Source organism: Actinia tenebrosa, unplaced genomic scaffold (genome assembly GCF_029948245.1).
Source record: "Actinia tenebrosa isolate PJP-AT-01 unplaced genomic scaffold, QUT_ActTen_1.0 PGA_scaffold0__85_contigs__length_37466705, whole genome shotgun sequence".
NCBI classification, from domain to species: domain Eukaryota; kingdom Metazoa; phylum Cnidaria; class Anthozoa; order Actiniaria; family Actiniidae; genus Actinia; species Actinia tenebrosa.
In genome coordinates this window covers 6158398-6178415 of record NW_028292569.1, presented here as the reverse complement: position 1 = coordinate 6178415, position 20018 = coordinate 6158398, and the positions used below count along the sequence as shown (strand labels likewise).

The 20018-nt window shown below is 38.2% G+C and overlaps 1 protein-coding gene and 1 long non-coding RNA gene across 2 annotated transcripts; one reads left to right on the top strand and one right to left on the bottom strand.

Moving 5' to 3' along the window:
- Positions 1 to 10760: 10760 nt before the first annotated feature.
- LOC116300023 (scavenger receptor cysteine-rich domain-containing protein DMBT1-like) lies at positions 10761 to 17647 on the bottom strand. The gene is made up of 5 exons (XM_031708781.2): positions 17559 to 17647; positions 15607 to 15744; positions 14941 to 15069; positions 12574 to 12894; positions 10761 to 10966 (listed from the first exon to the last, which is right to left on the bottom strand). The coding sequence occupies exons 1-5, from the start codon at positions 17608 to 17610 to the stop codon at positions 10935 to 10937; spliced, it is 672 nt and encodes a 223-aa protein (XP_031564641.1). The 5' UTR covers positions 17611 to 17647; the 3' UTR covers positions 10761 to 10934.
- Positions 17611 to 19560, top strand: LOC148913343 (uncharacterized). Its single transcript, XR_016119308.1, has 2 exons — positions 17611 to 17830; positions 19017 to 19560. It is a non-coding gene; the product is annotated as an uncharacterized LOC148913343 (long non-coding RNA).
- Positions 19561 to 20018: the final 458 nt, after the last annotated feature.

Below are 20018 nucleotides of genomic sequence, written 5' to 3'. Positions count from 1 at the left end.
TCAAGAATTGTGATAAAGGCATTTGTTTACCCAGAAGCACTAAACGAAAAATGCGCAAAAAGAAACTAATTGCTTACGAAAAGTCGTGGACTTACCAAAGAACGAAGCCACAAGAAGAAGCAAAAAGATAAACCCTGTTTTAGCCATCTTAGTAGGACGCCTTCAAGTTGCTTTTCCAAGAAATATGATGTGTTTTTCCAAGAATTGTGGTGTGAAGGCATTTGTCAGAAGCACCCAATTAGGGACCCCGTCTAAAAACTCAAGATGAGTTTATCCAATAACACCGAGGCAAACCTTCTGTCGCTATAGCGACGGCGCGTAACTTGAGGTAAGACATGACAGTTATCAAGACGAAATGATATTTTATTTCTCTGAGGGGGTAGGGGTTGGGGTTGTTTTTGTAAATTATAGTCCCGGCTAAATGCGCATGAATTAAGTTAGTAATTTAAGGTGACTGCCTAATGGAATCCATTGAACGTTCAATATAATTTGAGCCCATAGTGTGTGCGCGCACAACAACTGCTCAAAACCGCTGAATAACCAAAATTCTATTGAGTAACCATAAACGTTTTGAACTTCAACAGGGTAAAACCCTAAAGTTTGGAAGGGGGGAGGGATGTAATTATTAGTAATATCTTAATGTTATCTTTCTAAGAAAGTTTTATAATTATTTTTTCCTGAGTCATTGAAATCTGCCAACAATCTTGTAAGTATTCTGTATGGTTTTCGTTTGAGAATCAGCAGCAAAACAGTACCATTCGGAAATGAAATATGAGAAGACTGCTGTAACTGACATATGCTATAGTGGTTTCCCAGCCATTGTGTCCATGTTGTGTGTGTAAACTTTTCTTTCTTAGTAGTAATACAGCGAGGCTGATTAAATAGACTAATAATAGATTAATGTTGCACACAACACTGAGGACAAATCTGCCTTTAGATAGATATCTCGCTCTTTTATGCCTTAAACTTCTTATCAAACTCATTAATAATGAGGAAAACACAACAGAAATCACGACCGTGAAGAGTGTTGTAAATCTGATACAAAACTGTGCTCATTTGCATAAACTTACATTTCCTTATAACAGGACACCACAGAAACCAAGCTTGGGCTACCTGTGGTGCCATCCCCCTATGGAACAATACTGATGCTTCTATAAGAAGCATTGTATCCCACAAAATGTTTCTTCAGAAACTACAGAAAACATTCCTAAAACGTAATGCTACTTTAGAACATTTCACTATTCAGCAAACATATTAATTAGTTATGTTTTTTTCAATGTTTAATTAATACCAGTGTAATAACTTCGGCCCCGTCCACACTATGCCGGATAAATTTGAATCCGAAATTTTATTTATTCGGTTAGGCCTACCGTCCACACTAGTCCGGGCGAATCCGGAACAATTCTTCACCGAAAACGAATTTTTTCGAATACGGTCTCCAGAGTGGAACAATTTGAAAACGCCTGCTAGCCGTATTAGTGTGGACGGAGAACATTTCGTATCCGAATTTTTTCGAATACGATGACGTCATGATTGTCATGGGAACATGGCGGGAAGGCTAAAAATTCGCCGCGGGCTCAATTTCAGCTTCGATGCACGTGCTCAGATGTGCAATGAAGCGTTTTTGCCGCCTCTGATCGGACAAGTGTGGATGCGAAACATTTTATCCGTTTTCATGTGTGGACGGAAAACCTTTTTTTTCGGTTTCGGTGTGAAAGTTGCGGATTCAAATTTATCCGGCATAGTGTGGACGGGGCCTTAGTTTCCCCGATAACTTTTATTTGAGCATTTCCCCAGTCATTTATCTAAATCTAATTTAATTTAATTTACAATTTGTTTCCTACTTTAATTTAATCGTAGGAGGGCCATAATGTAAACTACTGGGAATCTATCTCTGGGAATACTAAAACTCAATGATATAATTAGTATATGTAATAGGACTCCATGCTGTCCAATTAAGAAACAATTAGACGAGGAAAATTCCAAGGACTGACAAAATTGGATGAGGCCGTAGTCCGAGTCCAATTTGGCAGTCAGAGGAATTTTTCGAGTCTAATTATTTCTTGATTGGGGAGCATGAAATCCCATTACCTATTAATTATATAGCTGCCTAATTAATCCCATATCAACAAGACCTACAGGTCCAATTAAGAAAATAATTGGACAGTTACCTATATGGGATTAATGAGAAGCTGTATTATTAATTTGAATAATTGTATATTTATGTATGATTTTCACTCAAACACTCTGCCATCGTTTTTCACGATTAGCTTCAAAAGACTCTTTCTATGTTTTCAAAATAAGAAATAATTATGGCAAATTTAACATCCGTTACGTCGGTGCCTTTACTTGGAACAAGATCAAAGATGAATTAAAAAGAACCAAACGTTCAAGTTCTACTGAACACTAATAATAGATCAAATTTTAAAAACTTACTAGTTACTCTGATGCACTTTACTCTTCGCCCATGGTTTCTTCCTTCTTTTCCTTTATGTTATTCTCTTTCTTTATTATTATTATTATTATTATTATTATTATTATTATTATTACTTTACTCCAATCTAATTACTCAGACTCAATAATAGCTGATCTTCACAGCTGGGTATCTAATGGCAAGAAAAACAAATTTTGAGAAATGAAAAATACAACAGCGCATGTCATAAGTATCACAACGCTGAACTGTTGAACTGAGCCTGCATTGCAGCCCGAACCAGTACAGCAGTATACATTGCATTCATCTATCAAGATGCTGCTGAGGTAGTTGGATCGCAATTGGCTGCAGGAACTTGCATCAGCTATGCAGCCTTTCTTGTAAATACTGCCTTCTCTGTCACTTGACGAGGACAACTTGTAGTCCATTTTATAACAATAGGAAGTGGTAGAACTGCATCTAGTTAAAATGGCTTTGTTTTCGCAGTCTTGGTACGATGAAGTCGACACACAAGTGTAGCAACTGGGATTGGCTAGGATAAAACGTTCACAAGGGTTAGAGCTATTATCTACCTATGAAAGAAACACTGACTTGCCCTTTGTGCCGTTACCGTGTTTGAGTGTTGTCATTGGTTGAGTAATAAACTCGCTAGCCGTGCCTGTTTCAAAGGACACTGGACTGACAACAGACAACAGACCGACCGACCGACCGACCGACCGACCGACCAACCGACTGACCAACCGACTGACTGACTGACTGACTGACCAACCGACTGACCAACCGACTGACTGACTGACTGACTGACTGACCAACTGGTTGACTGACTGACCGACTGACTGACAGACTGACTGACAGACTGACTGACTGACTGACCGACTGACCTACTGACTGACTGACTGACCGACTGACTGACAGACTGACTGACCTACTGACTGACTGACTGACTGACTGACTGACTGACAATTGAAAACTTACATGAGCTTCCACCACTTGAGTCGCTGTTGCACGAGGAAGTATTACAGCATGTCATCTGACAGTTTCTCTTTAAAACAACAACAACAAAGTCAAATAAAGCGTAATAATATCGAAGTATACATTAAGAGGAAATGTTTTTCAATAATGAGCAATAATGGCAAAAATCGCCAAAAACTAGATTTTCGTTTTGGGTTAACACTCAAAACCTTTTTTAAGAAGTTAGAAACTGATGTACTATGATAAAATGCCTGTTTGAAGCGGTTTTCAATTGTACAAAGATGTTTTGTTGCATTTGTGTTAGAATGTTGCTTTGTCAGGCTTTTTTGTAGAAAATCTATGGAAAATAAGCAAATGAAGGCCTAAACCTCATTTTCGATTCAAATTTTTGCTTTGGGTTGACACTTTAATTCTACTTTCATCGGTCATCTCCACTTCCAAACTTTCTGAATAACAAGATTCTAGCCTTGTACAACAGCCTTTCTTCAAGAAAATAGTTTTTGGCGCTCACTGCATGAATATGAAAATAATTCTCTCTTAAAATAAACAAAACCTATCTATCCCAAATCCTTTCCGGTCACAGCTTTGTGTGTAAATAACTGTAAGATTGCGGTACGCAAGGGATCTCTGGTCTGTCGAGCCACTCGTTTTATTGAACCTCGTCTTAGACGTTTATACAAGTTAAGTGTCAGATCTAACTACTGTACACAAACTAGAGCAGAGTTAGGTTGACCAGAAGGACTTTCCTTAGTCGGTGTGGCTGTCAGTTGGGATTCCTTACTCTGATTCCTAGAAATAGCTTAATGGCTCGTCCTTATATAACCATGTGATCTAACTGAGATTATATTTACATCAAGTATCTAGACAAGTTTATCCTTGGTGGTTTGAATGTTTAGGTTAATTTTAAAGAGGTTTGTCCACAGGCAGCCCAATCTCGGTTTTTGTCTGCATGTATACACTTATTTCAATAAAGTTAGTCACCTGAAAAGCTACAAAGCTAAGACCGACAAGGATTATGGGTAGATTCATTTTACATGTTTTACCCGCTTGATAACTGTTGATGGACTTGAGATCTTCTACCAGTTACAAGTTAACCTCCTCTGAGCATCCTCAACTGCTGCAGTTTGTGTTGAAACCTTCACTGGTTAAATATGAAATATTTCCCATGATTCTCAGCGATCACAGTATTCTAGGTTTTTGTTGACTAACTTAATTGAAATAAGTGTATTGCGAAAATTCGATATTTATGAATCATCCTTTCAAGGTTTTTCTTACCTCATAAAATGAGGTTATTTTTCGTACAAATAACAACTAAAATAGACACCAGAAGTTCCATACAAGTCTATTGAACGATTTTATTAAAAATAAAGAATGATTTATAAATATCGAATTTTCGCAATATGCATACTGACAAAAATCGAGATTGGGCTGCCTGTGGTTTGCCGAACAGGAAACTACAAGTAGATCTAAAAGTTAAAACAGTCTCGTTACTTGAATAAAATAAAATAAAACTAAATACTAACTAATAGTTTCTATTTAGTGACTAAGGCCCCGTCCACACGTGTCCGCAAATTTTTGTGTCCATATCCGCAAATTTTACGAAAACGGATACGTGTGGACGGTGAAAACGATTAGAATACGCTGCGTGTGGATGCAAACATTTTCGTATCCACAAAAAATAATTTGCGGATACAAAAATTTCCGGATACGTGTGGACGGGGCCTAATAGTCACTATTACTCAACCAGAACCTTTATTAAATAAAAAGTTTGTCTTCGTATGATGAATGTTCTGGTTGAGTGATAGCAACTATTAGTCACTAAATAGATACTATTAGTTAGTATTTAGTTTGTTTTTATTTCACGGTTTAATAGACCCTTTTCGAGTTCCAAATTACCGCTGTGTTTCTTGATTACAGACTCATTTACTCAGGCTAAGCCTCGATTTTGTGAAGAATATTCACGTTTTCCTGTCAAGGTCCGTCAAGCTTCAAAGTGTTTGTATTGTTGAACTTGTGCATTCTTTACTTTACCGTTGGTATTTGTAAATATTTAAACATTGATACGAGGCTAACCCTGTGCAAATGAGTCTGTAATCAAGGCACACAGCGGTAATTTGGAATTCGAAACTGGTCTATTGCATCCGCTCTATATGCTTCCAAAAACTTATCTCCTAGCCATTTACTTACTTTGTTTCTACAAGCACTCGTTCTATCAGAAGAAGTACAACTTGATCGGCATCCAGCATTTGTAACGCGACTTGTTGAGCCCGCAAAAGTTATGTCATAGGTTTTCCTATAGCAGTACCTTTGACCAGATGAGCAGGTCGTAGTAGCGGAGCAGCTACTTGATGACGAACTGCAGCTGTAACATTGCAATGCAGCAGGAGTTGCTATATATAGAAACATTAGACATCAAGGATTGTATAGAGTAAAATGCTAGCCATAATGTACGCATGTGGTCACGCAACTCAGTAACTGTTATAACTCTCGTAACATCATTCGTTACCAAGATAATAGCTATATCCTAAGGGAAGGTACGTCTTTTATTGGGTGGGGGGGGGGGGGGGGAGGAGGGGGGAGGTCCGGGAGATTCGCAGTAACCTTTTTTAAACTGATATTAGCCCTCCCCATTTCATTCAGTAAGAAATTCATGAACCTTCTATTAAGTCAACGAGGAACTAGTGTTCGTCAAAATAAAAAGGTTTGACCCTCCACGAAAGTTCAAATTAATACTGATGTCTCTCCCCCCTGAAGACCCAGCCTCTACCCCCCCCCCTCCCCCCCAATAAAAAATGTTACCTATCGTAAATTGCATGCATGTTTTTATGAAAGCTACGCTACGCTTCGTGCTTCTCCTAACACTTTTCTCGTGTTCTGCCAATCCTCGCGCGATTTATAATTGTACACAGCACGCGCGCGCGTTTTTATTACTTCACTACCTACTTCGTGATCCGCATAGGGAGCCGACTTCATCAGTATTGTCACCACAGTCGTTATCATCATCGCATACAAAAGTCCTTGCGATGCACCTGTAGTTGTTACACCTGAATCTACTCCTGCGGTCGGGACATGCTGAAAAATTCAAATAAAGCAACAGTTGTTATATTAAGGTTTCGATGATAGGTGGAAGTGACGGCGATAGCAGTGATAATGATAATAATAAGTGATTATGATTATGGCAATCATGACGATGTTGATGATAATGCATGATAAGAGTAGGATGATGATGATAGGATGGTGGTGTTGATGATGATGATGATGATAAGAGTATAATAACTAAGCGATGATAATAGAAAGGATGATAAGGTTATATACCTGTTCGACAGGCTCGTTCGTCTTCTCCGTTGGGACAGTCGTTGTCACCATCACATCTCCATTGACTTGACACGCACTGAGAACTGTATGAGCAATAGAAGTTTGCCCAGGAACAGGAGTTTGCTGCTGTAGACACTATAAATTAATATTATCCAAATGTTAATGATGATGGCCTGGTGCAAGCTAACTCGAAATTAAGTGACCCTTACCAATAACTCAAATTCGATTCCAGTTTGACACAAACATGTTTTGTTCAATCATGCCTTATATGGTGTCGTTTATACCTAATCTAGACCACAATACAATCTGTTTATCGAACGCAGGAAAAGCACGATTGTTTCTAAGTACAATATATATGCAAATGAGTTCTAGATATTCTGCCTTTCTTTAACACCACCGATTTCCGTATGCTTCAATGTCCAGACCACGTGCATGATTTTGCTCTCCACTTTTATTGCATAGACACGTGACCCCAATAAACAGCTCTCATGGTCAATGCATGAAAAAATATATCGATCTGTACTTATAATACGCTAATGAGTATGATGTTAGGATATTACTATTATTATCATTATTACTATTTTTTGTCATCATCATCATCATCATTATTTTTACATCGCATTTCTTTGTCATTTGAATCATTCAGTTCGTATCCATAATAATAATAATAATAATAACAACTTTATTTAATGAGGGTGGCACTAAATAGTGTACTACACTAATAAACTTGTGGCCCTCATCATCGATGTGACGTCATCATCGCCATGTTGGTTTACGTTAACAAAAGATTTCTCGTTAGCTTCTCTTGTTATGTACACCGACATGGCCACCATGTCTTTGTCATTTGAATCATTCAGTTATGACGTCATCACCGCCATGTTGGTGTACGTTAACAGAAGATTTCTCGTTAGCTTCTCTTGTTATGTACACCAACATGGCCGCCATGTCTTTGTCATTTGAATTTGGTTCAGTTCGTTTCCACGTCATCGCCGCCATGTTGGTGTACCTAAACAAAAGATTCCATCACACAATTTGTTCATTTTCAAATTTACTTTAGATAAGCAAATATATATTTGTTTGCATAAAGAACAAAAATTGTTTGCTTTGCAAAACTGAGCTGATATTCATATGTCAATCAATGCCCAACTCATAAAATGCGGAAGTTAATACCGATGGATTAGACCAGTCTAGATGTCAATATCCTTGACTTCTTGACTCCTTGACTGTTTTCAAACTGCACTGTCAATATTATACTTTTGAGGCTTTCGGGTTGGCGATTTCATATTAATTGTTATCATGAGTTTTTTAGTCTAAAAACACAAGCGTGATATAAAACATAAATTGACGTTTTGGCTATATAGCATTATGATAATGAATGAGAGTAAGTTGAACTGTAGAAGCACAGATGATAGATTGATTTTACTTTGCCCGTGAAACAATGTTGTATAATTAGTGAATATAAACAGTCAAAGTATAAGAAAAGAAAACAACCGATTTTGTGTTGTGCTGTTTACGTTGACTATGCTTTCACGGGTTAAGTAACATCACTCTATAGTTTAACGCACCCCTGGCAAAGCTCCAGGTTAAGAAGACGATAGTTCGTCAATGCGAGATTCTAATAAAAAAACTCGCTCAAAGTATAATTGATGACCTGCAGCATTCCCAAGAGCGTCAATCGACAAAGACATGGCGGCCATGTCGGTGCTGATCACAATAGATATACTAATGAGAAATCTTTTGTTGAATACCATGAACATATCACCAAGTCTGGGTCCGCATATCTTTTAAAATGTATTCTATTGTCCCCTAGAAAATTAGTTTGCTATGCAACCTCGAGTATCATGACGTGGCTGTTGCTTTTAACAGTGGATGCTTATGAGAAATATTTTGCTGAATACCATGAACATATCACCAAGTCTGGGTCCGCATATCTTTTAAAATGTATTCTATTGTCCCCTAGAAAATTAGTTTGCTACAACCTCGAGCATCATGAACTTATCATGATTCTTTTAAAAATAACGACATTCAAAAGTTTAACGGTAGATCTTAGTAAATGATGAAGAAACATGATTTAAAAACATCTTTTTTTTGTTGTTGCACAATGATAAACCCAAATAAAGACAGACTTACAAAGAGAAGTCGCGCTATTACAATAAGGCACTGTCTATTGCATTGACAGTGTCAACTAATAATAACCTCGCTATCTTGTTAGTAGAATACCAACAACGTTTTGCACAAAGCTTGATACCATGATGAAATTTATTGTTTTTAATTGTTTATTATCGTTTTTTTTTTATTCTGTTATATCTTGCAGCTATACGTCGGGAAGAAGAACAGCAATGGAAATACTAGTTCCGAAAGCTTCCTGGTTCAACATTGTCACACAAGACGAACCAAAAACGCGTACGACGAAAGTAATTGCTTAAAAGAAGTTGTGGCCTTACCAAAGGACGAAGCCGCAAGTAGAAGCAAAAAGATAAACCCTGTTTTAGCCATCTTAGTAGAACCTTTTTAAGACTCTTTTCCAAGAATTGTGATGCAAAAACAGTTTGTTTGTCCAGAAGCACCAAAGTAAGACCTCGGCTGGAAATACCAAGACGAGGTTATCCAATAACACTGAGGTAAACATTGTGTCGCTATAGCGACGGCGCGTAACTTGAGGTAAGACACGACAAATGTCAAGACATGACATTTTATTTCTCTGAGGGGGTAAGAGGTGAGGTTGTTTTCGTAGATCATAATAATCTCCTATATTTGGCAAGCAAACTAATAATAAACATTTATATATCCTGAAATGAGGCAGAAATCAAAAAGTTGATTTTCTAATCCTAGGTCTGCTAAATAAGAAACGAAAAACCTGCTCGCACGATATTAAAGCAACAGAGCAAGTACGACTGCGCATGCTGACAGCACAACACCGCTGATGCCAAAGCTCGAGCCTGCGTTACACCCATCCCCAGTACAGCAATGAACATTACAATCATTGGTTGGCCCTCCATAATTTTCGCAGAAGAAGAGCCTTTCTTTTGTACACTGAGAACTCGATACGCAGCCTTTGCCATATGTACGGGCACCGGACGTTTGACCGTAGGATCCGTTGGTCGGGGAAGTGTAGTCTGCCTTGTAGCACGTTGATTGTTCACTGTGACAGGTACGTAACACGCTTCGGTCTTCACAATCCTTGTATGAGGATGAGGATGTGCACGTATAGCATTTCGTTTTCTTGGAACCAGGAGCTATGAAATTGATCAATGTGTGGTGAGCATAGTTTGAAGATAAATTGTATTAATTTAGTAAAAATATCGCCGGGAAATACACAGAGAGGGATGCAGAGAAATGCAGCATCATTATCTGATGATTCATGATATTCATCACGGCCCTTTTCTCTTCCCTTTTACTTACTCTCATATCCATCCCTGGGGTCGTTGCAGTTGCTTGTTGAACAGCATTGACGTTTGCAGTTTTTCTGTAAGCAAATTAATTTAAAGTATTAGATTAATCGATAGCCCTCGCCCCACGTCACGTCCACATCACATCACCTTATATGACATGATCATGACGTAATCATTATCTAACATGTTGTGACTTGACATGATCATGACGTGTTCATGACGTAATTATAACCTCACATGTCATGATAGTGACGTGATGTCATCATAACTTTATCATAACCTTACCCGCATAATCATAAATTAATAAAGGTGATTATGACGTATAATCATCACCTTAAATGACATCGAGATGATGACTTCACGACCACCTAATCCTAAATGACATCACGATCACATCACGTTACATTCATGATGTGACGTGTCATGACGTAATCATCACCTCACATGACATCGTGACATGACGTGATCGTGACGTAATCATAACCTAACACTGGCATGATGCGATCTTCACATTACTTGACAACATGGTGATGACTTCAAGACCACCTTACCCTACATGACTTGAAGTGTCATGACGTCACGACACCACATCACCTTACTTACATGACATGAGTGATATTTTGGGTCAACCAACAAATCCTTCATCTTACCACGTCTCTACAAATGTCTTGTAAAGATCTAGAACATGATCTACGATCATCACAGCTTGCTGATTCAACTTCTGTTTCCTGTCCCCCTAAGGTTGTGATACCCTTCATTTTTATGCAGTTCCTAACACCCGAAGAACACTGCCTTGTTGAAGGGTATTGGCAGCTGGACACACCCTAGCATCGCAAGCAGGTAAGACGAGGTTGGGCTGAGGAATAAATTAAAAATGAGTTTGATTTTTCTGATAATTCAACTGTTTTATTTGTCACCATACTATATCTCAAGTATGTGAAGGCCTAGGTCTATTTCTCGTTGCCACAATTCATCTGATTTTGATGAGCAATCTCAGGGTAAGGATTTCCAGATTTGGCGTCACATTTCGACACGCTCAATTCCAAATCAATTTGTGAGTTAGCCATGCCCTGACTTAGATCAGCCCAGAGGTTGTTTTAGGGTTTAAACTGCGAGTTAGCCTTGCCCTGACTAAGATCAGCCCAGAGGTTGTTTTAGGGTTTAAACTGCGAGTTAGCCGTGCCCTGACTTAGATCAGCCCAGAGGTTGTTTTAGGATTTGATCTGCGAGTTAGCCATGCCCTGACTTAGATAAGCCGAGAGGTTGTTTCAGGGTTTGATCTATCAGTTAGCCATGCCCTGACTTAGATCAGCCCAGAGGTTGTTTCAGGGTTTGATCTGTGAGTTAGCCATGCCCTGACTTAGATCAGCCCAGAGGTTGTTTTAGGGTTCTATCTGTGACTTAGCCATGCCCTGACTTAGATCAGCCCAGAGGTTGTTTTAGGGTTTAAACTGCGAGTTAGCCGTGCCCTGACTTAGATCAGCCCAGAGGTTGTTTTAGGGTTTAAACTGCGAGTTAGCCGTGCCCTGACTTAGATCAGCCCAGAGGTTGTTTCAGGATTTGATCTGCGAGTTAGCCATGCCCTGACTTAGATCAGCCCAGAGGTTGTTTCAGGGTTTGATCTATCAGTTAGCCATGCCCTGACTTAGATCAGCCTAGAGGTTGTTTCAGGTTTCTATCTATGAGTTAGCCATGCCCTGATTTTGATCAGGCAAGAGGTTGTTTTAGGGTTTAAACTGCGAGTTAGCCGTGCCCTGACTTAGATCAGCCCAGAGGTTGTTTTAGGATTTGATCTGCGAGTTAGCCATGCCCTGACTTAGATCAGCCCAGAGGTTGTCTCAGGGTTTGATCTGTGAGTTAGCCATGCCCTGACTTAGATCAGCCCAGAGGTTGTTTCAGGGTTCTATCTGTGAGTTAGCCATGCCCTGACTTAGATCACCCCAGAGGTTGTTTCAGGGTTTTATCTGTGGGTTAGCCGTGCCCTGACTTAGATCAGCCCAGAGGTTGTTTCAGGGTTTGATCTATCAGTTAGCCATGCCCTGACTTAGATCAGCCCAGAGGTTGTTTCAGGATTTGATCTGTGAGTTAGCCATGCCCTTACTTAGATCAGCCCAGAGGTTGTTTCAGGATTTGATCTGTGAGTTAGCCATGCCCTTACTTAGATCAGCCCAGAGGTTGTTTCAGGGTTTGATCTGTGAGTTAGCCATGCCCTGACTTAGATCAGCCCAGAGGTTGTTTCAGGATTTGATCTGTGAGTTAGCCATGCCCTTACTTAGATCAGCCCAGAGGTTGTTTCAGGATTTGATCTGTGAGTTAGCTATGCCCTTACTTAGATCAGCCCAGAGGTTGTTTCAGGGTTGAATCTGTGAGTTAGCCATGCCCTGACTTAGATCAGCCCAGAGGTTGTTTCAGAGGGTATCAATAAAAATTGAGATATTTTTCAGTTTTTTTGAAGGTACATACCCGCGCCACACACAACACCAGCATCTTCACTATGACCACAATTATGGTTTTTCCACCCTCCAGATGAACATCTTGACAATGTTAACTCTGAGCCTGTACAATGTACATGGTCGAGCAGAATAGGGCCTGTTCCTTGACCAAATTCTGCCCCAGATATAGCCTGTGTAGCGCGGGGTAATCCAAGTTGACGACAAACGACGATGGCATCGCTTAAACCCCAATCGTCATCACAGACTGTACCCCATGTACGTGTCGGGGGATAGTAAACTTCCAGGCGTCCTTCGTTTGACGATCTTCCTCCCACCAGCCTCACGTGGAATGCTGTATGTAAGTACGATAGACAATGTGCATTATAGACAATGTGGTATATTATTAAAATAATAATCATAATAATAATAACAATTGATTGTCATCAAAACAACATATCATCGTCATCATCACCACTACATCATCACCATCATCACCATCATCTTCATCATCACCACTATCATCATCACCACTATCATCATCACCATCATCTTCATCTCATCATCACCATTATCATCATCATCATTATCATCATCATCATCACCATCAGCATGACCATCATCATTATCATCACCATCATCATCGCCATCATCATCACCATCATCATCATCATCACCATCATCTTTATCATCATCTTTATCATCACCATCATCTTCATCATCATCCTTATCATTACCATTATGATCATCGCCATCATCATCAACATCATCATCACCATCATCATCACCATCATATTTATCATCATCTTTATCATCACCATCATCTTCATCATCATCCTTATCATTACCATTATGATCATCGCCATCATCATCAACATCATCATCACCATCATCATCACCATCATATTTATCATCATCTTTATCATCACCATCATCTTCATCATCATCCTTATCATTGCCATTATCATCATCACCATCATCATCGCCATCATCATCACCATCATCATCACCATCATCTTTATCATCATATTTATCATCATCTTTATCATCACCATCATCTTCATCATCATCCTTATCATTGCCATTATCATCATCGCCATCATCATCGCCATCATCATCAACATCATCATCAACATCATCATCACCATCATCATCACCATCATATTTATCATCATCTTTATCATCACCATCATCTTCATCATCATCCTTATCATTACCATTATCATCATCGCCATCATCATCACCATCATCATCATCAACATTATCATCATCATCATCATTATTGAACATGATTCAAGAACATTGGTTTATGCACTAGTTGACCACTGGCAGTACGACAGATTTACATAATGCTTGCACTTTCTTTTCTTATAAACCATACATACATAGATACATAGATATTGAAATGCTTCACCCTTCTATTAAGTGTTGATAATCATCATTATCGTTATAATTACACGGCCACGCAAATGATTCTGTTTCAGTGCAACTTTGATATATAGTTTGTATTCACAATACGTCATCAAAAAACTAAAATCTAAACTATATATTAACCACACATAATCGTCTGTTGGATATTATATTTCATCACTAGGAAAAGTCTTCACAAAACATTTTGTGTATCTGCTTTTAGATTTTAATTAATCATGAGTCAGTTTGTCACACAACAGTGTCACGCATTTTCTAAAGCCAGACAATGTGGCAAATACCTTTCAAGAGGTACGTTATGGACTTCTTAAATATTGATTTTTATTATATAATTACCAATGAAATATCTATTTTTCTCTATTTCGAAAAATTGATATCTTCACACGTGAAAATAACATGTTATTTTCACGTGTGAAGATAACACCATTGCGATGACTATTCAAAAATTCACGGAAATAATTGCCTGAAAAAGCCAAAACATACTCCATTGATAATTATATAATAAACAGAATATTACATGGGCGCTTGGAGATACGAAATTTATCTTCTCGTGTTGAAAATCTCTCACTCGTTCGCTGCGCTCACTTGTGAGAGATCTTTTCAACACTCGAAGATAAATTTCGTATCTCCGCGCGCCTATGTAATATCCTCTATATATTTGATGGATATTTCTATTTAGAAAATATTCACGATATTTAAAGTGATTACCATCCTCGGTAATTTGGCCGCCATCTTGGTGCACAACGAAGTGACGGAGATGCACAAGATAGCGGCCCCATAACATTTCACATTAAATAAAATGATGGCAGCCATAACAGGAGGCACAACTATAGAGTCTCATTCCCCTTGGAAACTGAATTCTTTCTCCTTTAAATCATAAAAGACAAAATTCAATTGTTCCTACCTCCTGTCATGGCTGACATCACGTGATGGCGCAAAGCCTCTATGTCTGAAATGATGACAAAGTATTTACCTGCGCCGCCGCAAAGAGCGGTGGATTCATCGGACCCGTCACCGCAGTTATTGACACCGTCGCATAAGTTACTCCTAGATATGCAGTTGTTATTATTGCACCTGAAGTGTCCATAAAAGCCTGAACAACCTTAAAAAGAGTAGTTGAAACAATGAATGATATATATTACTTATGGTACGTTTATGATTTAATTATTGTTAAGTTGCTTCCATCCAAAACCTCTATAGAATGTACCGTACAAAAGTCTATTATATACTTAACAAATAACACAGCTTTTTCCGTGCTCCGTTCAGTTATAAAGCACGAAGAAAGTGACGTAAGCACGAAAGAAATGTAAGGAGAAGCGCGAATCGTAGGCGAGTGCTTCTCACACTTTTTGAGTGCTTACCGAGCTTCCTAAGTGCTTTATAACTAAACGGAGCACGGAAAAAGCTGTTTTATTCGTTTTATTATGTAACTACTAATTCATTTTTCGTTATTGACCTTATTTACGCAAAAAGAAAGAAGCTCGCAGGATCTAACAGCACTTCGCGCGCGCGGATGGCGTCAGCACTTTGCTTCGTTCACTAATAAAGCACAGTTTTTGACCAAACAGCGCGCGCGTACTATCCTAACTATAAAATAATCTATGATATGATTAGTATTATTTATTATCTCATTACTTACTTGCCGGGCAGTTTCTTTCATCTTCTCCATTAGAACATTCGGTATAACCGTTACATCTGTTTCTACTTGATATGCACTGGGAGTTACTAGCACACATATAGAATCCCCAAGTACAAGTGTTGGTGGCTGTTGCCAACTCTGTAATAAACGTAATCAATCATCATCATCATCATCATCATCATCACCCTCATTTTTTTCATTTTAACTTCTTTTTTTAATTATCGTTATCATCATTCTTACATCACCATGTCTTTGTTATTTTTTAATCATTCAGTTCGTTTCCAAGTCATCGCCGCCGTTAACAAAAGATTCCATCACAATTTGTTCATTTTCAAATTCTCTTTATGTAAATAAATAGATATTTGTTTACATAAAGAACAAAAGCTGTTTGCTTTGCAAAATTAAACTAATATTCATATGTCAGCGCCATCAATCAATGCTCAACTCGAAAAATGCGGAAGTTAAAACCGATGGATTAGACTAGTCTAGATGTCAATATCCTTGACTCCTTGACTGTTTTCAAACTACACTATCAATATTATACTTTAGAGGCTTTCGGGTTGGCGATTTTATATTAATTATTATCATGAGTTTTTAAGTCGAAAAACACGAGTGTAATATAATACATAAATTGACGTTTTGGCTATATAGCATTATGATAATGAATTAGAGTAAGTTGAGCTGTTGAAGCACAGATGATAGATTGGTTTTACTTTGCCCGTGAAACAAAGTTGTATAATTAGTGAATATAAGCATGTACAGTCAAAGTATAACGAAAGAAAACAACCGAATTAGTGTCTACAACTACGTATTACGTTGACTATACTTTCCTGGGTAAAGTAAAATCACTCTAGAGTTGTGCACCCTTGGCAAAGCTCCAGGTTAAGAAGACGATAGTTCGTCAATGCGGAATTCTAATAAGAAACTCACTCAAAGTATAATTGATGACCTGCAGCATTCACAAGAGCGTCAATTGACAAAGACATGGTGGCCATATTGTTGCTGTTAACAATGGATGCTAATGAGAAATCTTTTGTTGAATACCATGAGCATATCATCAAGTCTGGGTCCGCATATTTTTTAAAAGGAATTCCATATTGTCCCCTAGAAAATTAGTTTGCTACGACCTCGAGTATCATGAACTTTTCATGATTCTTTTAAAAATAAAGAAATTCAAAAGTTTAACGATAGATCTTGGTCGATGATGAAGAAACATTTATAAGTTTTTAAAACGTCTTTGCTATTTTATTTTATTTTATTTTATTTATTTTGCACCTGCACGTTGTCAATGATAAACCCATCTATGATTTGAAAGACAGACCGTACAAAGTGACTGAGACGCGCGATTAGCCTAGGCTCACTATCTTATTATTAGAATACCAACGGTTTGCACAAAGTTTGATTTCATGATGAAACTTGTTTTTCATTCTTGTTTTTAAAAGGAGTGTTTATCTTGGAGTGTTTATCAATTTGAGTGTGAATTTTATGACTTTTGAGTCTTGATATTTCACTTCCGGTTCAAGATGGCGTCATTTTGCAACATTCCCAATATCTTACTTCAGCACCATATTTCAGCTTGGCACTATATCACATATTGATTAGCATGCTATATTTCCTGAAAATTTGGTACCAAAAGTGAACAATCCTAGCACATTTCCGCCCCACTAAAATCAATCCGCAGCACTTTATTTTCAATCTGAAATGACTAGTAAAAATTATAATAAGCTGGCTATCTTATGAGTACATTACTAACGTTTTCCTTGTTGTACGTGTTTGCTTTTCAGAAGTGTTTATGCGTGTTGCTTTTCCCCCGAATTTTGTGATGTCTTGTTGTCAGGAAGAAAACAGCATTAGACGACGTAATCCGAGAGCTTCCTGGTTCAACACTCACAAAAAATGAACGAAAACGTAGTAAAACCGAAATAATTGCTTATGAGAAGTCGTGGACTTACCAAAGAACGAAGCCACAAGAAGAAGCAAAAAGATAAACCCTGTTTTAGCCATCTTAGTACGGTAGAGGCTATTTCGCGAGACTCAAAACGACATCCCGAAAATGACGTCACCTTCGTGTTCCCGACAGATTCGCTCCGTCGTACCGACTCGTGACGTGACCAAGAACAAACAAGATGACGCCGATGCGTTTCTACTACCTTTCTCTGTGCTTTTCTTATAGCTTTTCTTTTCTTACATGAGGACTACCTCCAAGTTCCGTACAAAAATAAAGGTGAAATTTTAGGCAAAGTATTTTAACAGCAATTGTTTGCAAAATCGTAACAATGTTTTATTATTGTGTCATTTTGGGACTCACGAAATAGTTGTTTTAAACTTTGGACGTTACTTCGCGAGTTCCAAAATGACAGCGCATAATTATTGTGTCATTTTGGGACTCACGAAGTAGTTGTTTTAAACTTTGGACGTTACATCGCGAGTTCCAAAATGACAAGCTTTTTTAAGCTCAAATTTTCTCTTAAAATTCACAACTGTACGTCGAAACTATATCCTTTTAGACTTCAGTTTTTTTAATCGATTTACATCTATTTTCATAAACATGCGACCTCGGTGCTCCGGGTTGCACGCTGAAATTTGTTTTTTTTCGCTGTCGTCAATCAAACCTACTCAGTCGGTAACTTTCATATTTTTGATTTGCGGCAGCGAAAACCCAAATTTCAGTGTGTAACTCAAGTTGATGATGCAATAATGTAGGCGCATAGGCTCGTAGGCATGTAGGCGCTTACAGGCTCCTATTCTTGGATGCCTGGAGTGGGAGGGTGGGGGGGGGGGGGGGTACTCCTATAAATGGACTATACGGGGATGATGCGATGAAGAGGGTATGGTTTTTTGAGCTTCTTCTTTGATCCAGCCCCGCCCCTCAGAAATTCAACATCCCTATGTGTGTGTGTGAGGAGAGGGGCATGGATAGTTTCTGGTACTACACAATGTTATTTTGTTAATTGTTCATCATAACTAGTATCAAAACTACCTCATAGTCTGAAGTAGGGCAGGGCAGCCAAACCTTTTAGTATTTTGAACCAGAAATCTTCGCTTTTTAAATGAAAAATGATCACCATTGTCCTGCAAAAGTGTGGATAGATTTCTTTAGAGAGATAGTTAAGAGAGACATTGACTTGTTTCTATTCATAACTTAAGTACCTGCATCTTTTCAAGATATTGCCTTTTATCAGCCTTGTTTCTGTCAATACCATGATGACAATCATAGACCTTTTATGCCATTTATCACAGATGGTGTGCCATCAAACTCTATTCTGCTAGAAATTGTTGATTTTTCCGAACATTTGTTTTGGTTTTATTTTTATAAAAAAAAGATTTAATAAATATCTTTCACATGTAGATAGATTGATAAATCATTCAATTAATTCTATTTTTATTACTTGTTTTATTACTTGTTACAGATAAATATTCCTATCGACTATGTCTCATTTTCTCATTGGACTCTGAAGATGACTTACACTCAGGTTGTGGAAATGTCAGTCACCACCAACTACAGTCTTTTTCAAGGCTACACTCACCCGGACAATCACATTTCACACCAAATTCAACTTATTTCTTTCATTTTTCTCTTTCTGTTCTTTCACTTTTGGTGTAATGCAAATTCTTTTAGAATTTTTCATTTCATTTTCCAGGTTAAGCAACATGCTATTAACAAATACTACAGAATGTCTCTGTGATCCATGCCATGTGTATATAATGTCATAACATCTTATAAAGAAAAAAAGTTAATACATATATACTATAAAAATTATTTATTACTACAGTAGTCATAGTTGTGACCTTATAAATTAGAATAATTGTTCTCTTGAATTTTTTCCGGGGACTCTGGGAGGAGGAGGGTAGAGGGAAGGAGAAATGATCATGGAGAGAGCTTAGTATTTTTTTATTAAAAATGCCAACATACCTTTTCTTGCAAAATTCTTGCAGTAAAACACACAGAATTTACTTGTTGTAGCAGTTTCAAATTGTCTAAACACCTCTAAGGCTTCAAGCTCATTCGAAACATAACCAAAATCAGGGGCGAATCCAGGATTTTTTCAAAGGTTGGGGGGGGGGGGGGGGGGGGGGGGAGGGTCGTAGCATTGATTGAGGTGGTAAAGAGATATAGCAGACCAAAGGGTTAGGGAGACAATTATTTGCTGCAGGCGAGCATGGTTGTTTCAGGTCCCACACACGGCGTATAGAAAAAAAGGCGAGCAAAATGTGCCCAGCACCCCTGTTTTAATAAAACTCGCAATGCTGTTGGTGTTGTCATGAAAAATTATGATAATAAAAAATCACGATGGCTCTCATAGGGGTGGTCGCAACTCCCAAACCCCCCCCCCCCCCCCCCCCCACTTAGATTTGCCACTGAAAATTTGTCTCCAGAGATGTGAAGTTATTCAAATGATTCAAAATATAGT

Bases quoted from the DNA above. Each gene is read 5' to 3' on its own strand.
- LOC116300023 (XM_031708781.2), bottom strand. From the start codon at position 17,610: ATGGCTAAAACAGGGTTTATCTTTTTGCTTCTTCTTGTGGCTTCGTTC. The intron at 12,895-14,940 runs GTAAATACTTTG...ACTTACATACAG, and splicing joins CGCTCTTTGCGGCGGCGCAG to CATTCCACGTGAGGCTGGTG. The intron at 10,967-12,573 runs GTATGTACCTTC...TTTATTCCTCAG, and splicing joins TGGTGTTGTGTGTGGCGCGG to CCCAACCTCGTCTTACCTGC.